General features: G+C 35.5%; 1 protein-coding gene across 2 annotated transcripts in view; it reads left to right on the forward strand.

The window, feature by feature from the left end:
- LOC138177447 (gamma-2-syntrophin-like) overlaps positions 1-8,087 on the forward strand; it is a 404,566-nt gene extending 396,479 nt beyond the window's left edge. The window contains exon 9 of one of the 2 annotated variants that reach the window (XM_069108636.1): positions 7,307-8,081. In XM_069108636.1, the coding sequence (XP_068964737.1) occupies positions 7,307-7,468 (162 nt within the window). In that variant the 3' untranslated portion in view covers positions 7,469-8,081. Of the gene's footprint in view, positions 1-7,306 lie in introns of both variants that reach the window. The other variant, XM_069108637.1, reaches the window with a different exon arrangement.
- The last annotated feature ends 427 nt before the right edge of the window (positions 8,088-8,514 follow it).

Genomic DNA, 8,514 nt, shown 5'->3' on the forward strand with positions numbered 1-8,514 from the left:
AGATAGATAGATAGATAGATAGATAGATAGATAGATAGATAGATAGAAAAATAAATATACATGTGTGTATAGAATACTTTTCTGTCATACAGTGATGCCCCTGAAATAACCTCTTGTTTACCCAAAAAGAATAATCAAGTAGGTTTTCCCCCTCTAATGAATGTTACTCTAGATGACTGGGGGGTTCTTCCTTCAATTAACGACCCCCGATCACTGTACTGTTTGAGTTGCTATATTTGCTTTTAGTAACTGTTCTCTTTGCTATCGTTTCTTTTTTAATGTCGTCTCAGTACCTAACTCAGAAGCTACCATACCACCCATAACTTCCCTTTCTTTTGTGCTGCTTCAAATCTTTCCTGAACCAGGCAACAAGAACTAGTTTTACTCAAATTCTATGTATAACAAGAATAAATAGATCCCAGGATCTCAAGGGACTATTCTGTAAATGAAGTACATAAAAGTTCTGCATGGACCTTGTGACACCTATTTTAACAGCTTGCCAGTTCTTTTCTTTGCTTTTTAATTTTTTAACTTTTTTTACTTGAATGTTCTCAGCTGCCTCAAATTATATTGCAATTGTGTTCTAAGTGATCTCCAGATAAGTAACAATAGTAATAATAATGACAGTAATAATGTCTAGAATTTATATAGCACTTTAAGATCTGAAAAGTGATTTAAATATGTTAACTCATTTTATCCTTACAACAGCCCTGTGATGTATATACTGTTATTATTTTCCACATTGCACAGATGAAGAAACAGAAACAGTGAGGGTAAATGATTTGCCTTGGGTCTTATAGCTGGCAAATTAGAATTCAAACTCAGGTTTTCCTGCTTCTAACTACCACACTCTATCCTCTTGTGCCACCTGTCTGCCTAGACTAGGCAGATTTATCTTCAACAAATAAAGTGTTATATTGCAAAAGTGGTTCAAACTATAAGGCCACATCCTTGGCATGGTGAAAAAGACAAACTGAGAGGGGGAAACATTATTATGTATCAAAGCTCTGGGAACTAAGAATATTATTTCTAAAGAGTTTTTAGAACAGCATGAATGAAGAATGTAGCTTTTGAGTATGTGCAAAATGCCTGCCTTGTTTACAGTTTCTCATCTATGCCATTACAATGACAGATCTACTAATATTCCAAGCAAGTTTGGAACAATATTAGTTTTGTGATGCTTTGTCAATATACCTGTCTAAAAGGAAAAAAAAAATAAACTTTGTAACACATAGGGACTCTGTGAGGCAATGAATGCCAGATCGGCTTGCAGGACTTGGGTATCTGCAGTTTTAAAATCACTGTGGTTAGAGTTAGAATGTTACTTAGATATCCTTTATTCCAGACTCTAAACCCAGGTATTCTGATTCGATATCCCTGGGGCTTTCCACGATATCATACTGCCCAACAATGTGTGTTATGAAATTCACAAAAATTCCTTACCATAAAATTTAATATTAATTTCCTTTCACTTAAAAATTGCTTGTCTGACCTTGACGTAATTGAAGGGAGAAAAAGATATGATGTTCAACTGGGAAATAAGATATACAGGCGCTGGGGGATGGAGATCCATCTTGCCCTACTGGAAAGTCGGAGGGAAATGGGGAAGGATATAGGAGAGAGATTGAGGGAGGGGGTATTCAGTGAGATTGCTGTTTTGGGGTGGTGGGTAGGGGGAAAAAGATGGAGAGAAAATGTGTAACTCAAAATCTTGTGGAAATGAATGACGTTAACTAAAAATAAACGTATTAACCAAAAGATATGATGAAAAAACAAGAATGCCATGACTCCACAAAGTTTGGCAGCCAGCAAATCATAGAATGTCAAAGCCAGGAGGAGCCTCAGATATCATCTAACCCCCCTCCTCACACCTTTGTCCACCTTACCAAAGAGGAAACTGGAAATGATTCCCATATCAATTTTACTTACCGAAGGTCTCATGGTCCAGATTTAAGATTCAGAATGACTCTAATTCTTATGCAAAGTTTTCTTTCTAAATCTGCATTTCATTTTGAATATATTATATTCTTTATTAGACCTAAGATCAAAATTCTTACCTATGTGTTCTGAACTACCCACTTAATTCCTTTCCTGTATGTCAATTAAGTATAAATATTGTAGATATGTATTTTCTCCCAAACTTGTAATTTTTGACAGTTGATATAAATTGTAAACATCAAAGTGGATTGTCATCTCTCTTGTAATTTCCTTGTAAGGAGCTAAAAGTGGATGGCCCTTGAAACACTTAATTTACCTGGGTTTTTGTACATCAATTGTACTGAAGTTATGAAAAACTGACAGCTACAACCTACCATGTTTTGGTTCAGTTGGTGGACGTATGCCTCATTACCTCTACAAGTTATTTAGCTATTGGTGGTGGCAGTGTTATGTTTTTGTCTTTTTTTTTGTTTGGGATTTTTTTGGGGGGGAGTTGATTGTGTTGGATGATTTCAAAAGAACAAAGTTTTACTTTTTTTATTACCACTCCATTCTCAAAAAGGTGGAACCTATTGAAACAGATTTAAAAAAAAAAAAACATTGGTTAGGCATTTTACTGTGTAAGAAATGAAAATTCCTTTTCCTCTCTTTGACTATAAAATGAAGTTGTTTCTTCTATAAAATAAAGTGGTTGGACTCTAAACCTATATAAATCCCAAGTTCTTTAATGCCTTTTTCAGATACCATTAACAATAGAAATGATCAACTTCTCCAAATACATCACTATTACCTGACACTGTTTTCCTTTGGAGAAGAGGTTATTTGATATTGATTTTAATGGTGGCTACTTAATTCTTTGCTCACATTCCACTGCAATGGTAAGGGAATTTGAAGATCCTCCCTTCCTCTTAATAGGCCTAGGGAATTTGAAGGTCTTCCCTGCCCCCTTAATGAACCTCAAGTGGAACCCAACGGGAGGGGCTTGATTGAGGGGAAGGCTTTTTTTTCAGGCAGGATCACACCTTTTGTTACTTTGTAATTAGGCAGTGGGTCATGAAGGTTGTGATGTCATCTGACCCTGAAGAAGGCTCTGTGTGTGTGTATGTATGTATATATGTGTGTGTGTGTGTGTGTGTGTGTGTGTGTGTACTCTGAGGTGAGGTTTTGCTTTGGGGCTCACTTTTGGGAAGAGTTGTATGATTTGGCCAGATGAAACTCCAGGTAGCCATTGATCCCCCAGCTTTGAAAACCCAGATGTTGGTGCTTCTCTCTCTGGTAACTATGTATGTGTGTGATGGTCAGACAGCTAGAAGCCCTGTCTGTTAAATTGTGTTATTTTCTCTGTCTCTATTTTTTGTCTGCTTGTAATTTTTGTTAGTATTTCTGAAGTTCAGGGGGCTGACTTTTTCCCCTGAACAAAGTGAATGATACATATGTTTGATTAAAGTAAGATTGTTAACCTGTTTTGAGTTGTTTTCCCTTAGAAAAGCAAACCAAAGAACCTGTGCTAGTAGCCATCCTGTGTATGCTAGGGTGCTTGCTGTTACATCCCCTGATAGAATTTTACTGCTAAGTATCACTGACCATGGTTCCTAATTGAAATCCTTTGGTGGTTTGGCAGAAACTTAGCAAGTTGATAAAGGAAAAGATAAAGAAAGCTGTCATTGAAGGACCTGTCTCTTGCTTCTTTTCTCTCCATTGTACTTCTATCTAAAATGTATAGGAGTGGTTTTACCTCTTCTATAGAAAACTCAAGGGGGCTGCTACATGGCGCAGTAAGTAAAGCGCCAGCCCTGGAGTCGGGAGGACCTGAGTTCGGTTCTGGCCTCAGACACTCACAGCCACACTAAAAAAAAACTAGCTATGTAACCTTGGGCAAGTTGCTTAACCCCAATTGCCCTCCAAAAAACAAAAACAAAAAAAAACCTCAATTTTTCTTCCCATCATATTGAGAAAACGAACACTTTTCTTCATTCCCTGAAATAATTAGGATTTGTAGATGGTATAGTAGAATATTTTTTTTGCTATAGAGCTATCTATTAATTGAGCTCATAAATGTAAGAAAATCTGATTTGTAAACTAGTAAAAGAAAGTAGAATAATTACTGAGTGAATGTTAGTCTTTTTACTGCACCTATTTATGTAATGTTCTTTAAGGTTTGGGTAATGGCTCAAAAGTGTTAACAGGGAAGTGCTGACAAGAAATTTAGGTTATACACAATTTTAATGACATTTTTGTTTCTTGTTCCTGTTGTCATGCTCAACTCTGGGAAATGTAAAATAAAATGTTTTATAGGCCATAGTGAAGGTTAAAAGAGGAGGTCTCCATTTCTAGGCAATGAATAAGACATTTACAAAGCTACCCATGGGGTGAGCTAGGCTTATTTTCCCCTCTCTCCCCCATCTCCTTCATTATTTGTTTCTTTTAATACACTTCCCTAGGAACTTTTAATGCTCTGAAATTCCAAAAGATATAGATATAGGATCAACAAATAGCACCTGGTATGTCCACCAATCATTGTTCTTGAATATCCAAGAACTAAGGAAAATGGTAAAATATCTCCAGTAGACATCAGAGAATCAATACTTTCTGTACATGAAGGAAAAAATCAGAAGCTATCATGTTAATTCCATCCTATGATGTAGTCCTGTATAACATACTTCATGGGAGCTAGGTGTCCTAAAGAGATAGAATTTGGGTTCTCCTTTTACACAGGAAAGCTCTGGGAGAGCCAGAAGCCAAGTTCTGAGTTTTACTGTTCACATGTTTATTTCGACTACAAATTTTCCTGAATGATAATTTACAAGATACCTTTTATTTCTCTGGTGGGACCTTTGGCAGACCAAAGAACTGTTTAGAATTCATTTATAGCCAAGCAATTATGAAAAATGTACAGGAAAGTCTGATTACCTCCCCTATCTCTAAATATGCTTATGAACCCCCAAACTTAAATCATTTCTCCAGGGTTGTAACATTGAGCAGAGCCTTCTGTTTTATTTACCTTTATTCAAAATAGGTCTGAATAATACAGTTTTCTTACAGAAGGTGCATCACTACCACTTGGAGAAATTTCCCCCACAGGTAGATATAGGATGGAAAAATCCACCCCACCTTATCTCCTCAGTGTTCTATTAGTTGTCCTGATCCCAAATTTTCTAGTAACTAGGAAATCTTCAATAAGAAACTAGGAGAGGGGCAGCCAGGTAACACATCGAGTAAGAGCACCAGCTCCAGAGTTGGGATGACCTGGGAACAAATCTGGGCTCAGACCCTTAGCACCTACCCAGAAACACCTGGCCGTGTAACCTTGAGCAAGTTACTTAACCCTAATCGCTTAGGGGTGGCCAGGTGGCTCAGCAAGTAAGAGCATCGGCCCCAGAGTCGGGATGACCTGGGATTGAATCCGGGCTCAGATACTTAGCATCACACCCAGAAATAACTGGCCATGTAACGTTGAGCAAGTTATTTAACCCCAATTGCTTAAAAAAAAAGAAACTAGGAGAATTTATTTATCATCACCCTTTTAATCTGTTAAATATCCTTATGATGAGGTGGAATGGGGCTATACAGGATTGAGTATTATTTTGAACTTTTATTTGTTTCATGAGTTGTTGTGGTCAAAATGTTAATGATCTATTGACTAGTCATTTGGTGATGAGATTCTAGGTACTTAGTTGGGCCAGTCTCAAACATCAGAAATAGTCTATCATCAGGCCTGTATTCAAAACTTCTTTAAGTTTGACAGTACCTAACACAGTTTACACTTCCATGACAATTTTTCATTAAGCATGGTCACTTTGATACTATCAGAGAATCCAATTTGTGGAAGAAAATACAGAGAAAGTGCTATGGTAAATTTTAGTAAGGCTCTTTTCCTTCCATATAAAGAATAAGTAAATGTGGATACTAATTCAAAATCTGTAGATATTTAAAATATTTTAAAATTATTTTATTAATTACTTTAATCAAAAGGTAGATTTTCCTAACTAGGACAACTAAAATAAATAATACTTCTAGCGAATTTTAGTTTATATTTGAAATTATGATCTCCAAAAGTAATCTCTGACTAGAAAAAAAAAACTAGCCTCAAGAGAAAGGGTAATCTTCACTTCCATTATATAAACTAACAGCTATTAATTTTCTATGACTTGACATTTTCTTGAAAAAACAATTATTTGAAGTAAATTATAGATTGTCATTTACTCAACAAATATAAACACATATGCATTTATACATATAGGCATATGTGTGTATGTATATTTACATATGTGTATGGGGTGTGTATGCATATACTGAGTTCTTATTCTGGATAAGACTCGGCCGTAGGTATTGAGTAAACCAAACAGATAAATAATAAATTACCCTAGTTCTAGAGGCTTTTGGGGAAATAAGACAGCCATCTTGCTCCTCTTCCTATTCAAGAATCATACTACAGATAGTCATTATTGTCCTGGATTGTCATCAAAAGTATACGATATTAGCCTTTTCAATTGCAAGATGTGAGTGGTGAAGATGACCTTCATTTCAGCCATGGAATAATGGCGCCTTATCCTTTTTTATGATTTGTGTATTGCTAGATAATCTTATTCAGAAAGATGCATTTAAATTACCAAAGGATGAACAAATACGTTCAGCTAGTTTTATTGTCTAGATGCTTTGATTTCCAATCTCATAATCCACAGATGAGTTCTTTTTTTTTCCACTATAGTGAAATAATTTTGACCCCTGTCTAATGTCTTTGTTGTAATGACTTGAGATGGTTCATCAAGTTGAAGGATTGAGTCTGTGATTACTAGAATTTCTCTTTGAATTTTCTGTGGTAAATATCTGTTGTGCCATCATCTTCTTTTATGTTTATGTATAATAAAATATCCACTGTATGAAATGCTTTCAGTGGAAAAAATAATTCCACAAAATACTAATCAACACAACAATAATTGTATAGGTAGATACTTATAGTAGACCAAGTCTTGAAGACTTTCAACTCTTTTGGGCTTCCTTACTCACTTACCCTATCCATCCTTTCCTCTGGATGTTGCTTCTTCCGTACCCCAAGGGGCACCTCCACATCACCAAATTCTTTCATTTTTACCTCTTTGTACCACTGCCAGCACCTTCTCTTTCCCTCTAATTTCCCCTTATCGTTTACTTTCAATAAAATCATATAAGTAGTCACTTTAAATTTAAGAATAACTGAATTTTAAAGACCTTTAAAGAAATAATTTCACTTCCTGCCTTAGTATAATTAATATGGTCTAATAATCATAATTGTATAGAATATTATTTTTAGATTATAGACCCATTCCATATATATGGCTCTTTCTAAACTGATAGACTGTGATTATTGATTTTCATTTATTCTGTACAGGCACCATCATCACCTTCCTCGCCCATAGCTAATGAACCAAAATATGAGAAGCGCTGGCTAGACACCTTATCAGTTCCTCTCTCTATGGCTCGAATCTCAAGGTACAAAGCTGGAACAGATAAATTAAGGTGTGTAATCATCATCTTAAAAGGAAATAGTTAATGAATTGCATTTAATTTTTTATGATAAACATACATAAAAATTCATTTACAACATCCACTTATTTCATTTAGTTACCATAAAATTTCATCCTTACCATATTTTGTTATTGTTTTACATGTTCCAGAAATATTTAGTAATGTTGTCCTGTATTCAGGAAGACCAAAAAGGGAAAAATGAAAATGTACTAAATATAGGGCCAGCCAAATTGTTGATGAGAAAATTTATTCATATCTTGTGGTTGCCTGGCTCATGCCACCTATACCTACTGGAAAAGAAAACACCATTTCTCAACTTAGAATATTGAGAGATAGTTGGTTCAGGAGTGAGTAGACTTGCTTTCCAGTGTTAGAACTATCTATGTCACCTGGAAATCTCTAAAACTGGGGTGGGGAGGCAATTGAATTTCTTCCCTATGAGCTGAAGGAGCTGAAGTATTTAGTCTCTCAGGTATATTCTAGACTTAACAATTGGTGGGCTGGTGTGATTTCTGGGGTAGTGGGGACGTTCAATTATTGTATTACAATGTTTTTGTTTTGGATACTTTGGATGTTTTCTTGATTGTTTGATAATCCATGTATTACTACTTTCTTCAATTACAAATATCTTGATCCCTGAATAACTTAATACATCATTTTCATGAATTGCTCTGTCCAATCTGCTAATGATGAACTTCAATTGAAAGTCTGACAGTGTCTCACTGGGCCAATATGTAAATCTTTTGCAGACTGTTAGAATCTGCCAGTTATTCTTCTACTGGTATAGTTTTTAAGTGCCCAAGGTCAAATCCATGCCTTTGAGGTATCAGAGAAGAGTTTTAGTGAAAAGATCTGTTTTTAGGTTTGGTTCAGTTTAGTTGTTGGTTGATGGGTAGACTATGTCACATCTTCCTGGGCATGATAGTAAAGATTTTTTTCTTGGTATAACTAAGAAAAAATATGAGAAATATTTTCAGATTTAGCAGTTATTCTGACTGTTGGCCACAGGGGAATAATTTTCTCTTCCATGAACATAAGCTCAACTTTTGAGTAAGAATTCAGGGAGAAAAA

The sequence above is a fragment of the Petaurus breviceps genome, unplaced genomic scaffold (genome assembly GCF_028583685.1).
Source record: "Petaurus breviceps papuanus isolate PSGF00001 unplaced genomic scaffold, PetGlider_PUasm1.0 90416, whole genome shotgun sequence".
NCBI lineage: Eukaryota > Metazoa > Chordata > Mammalia > Diprotodontia > Petauridae > Petaurus > Petaurus breviceps.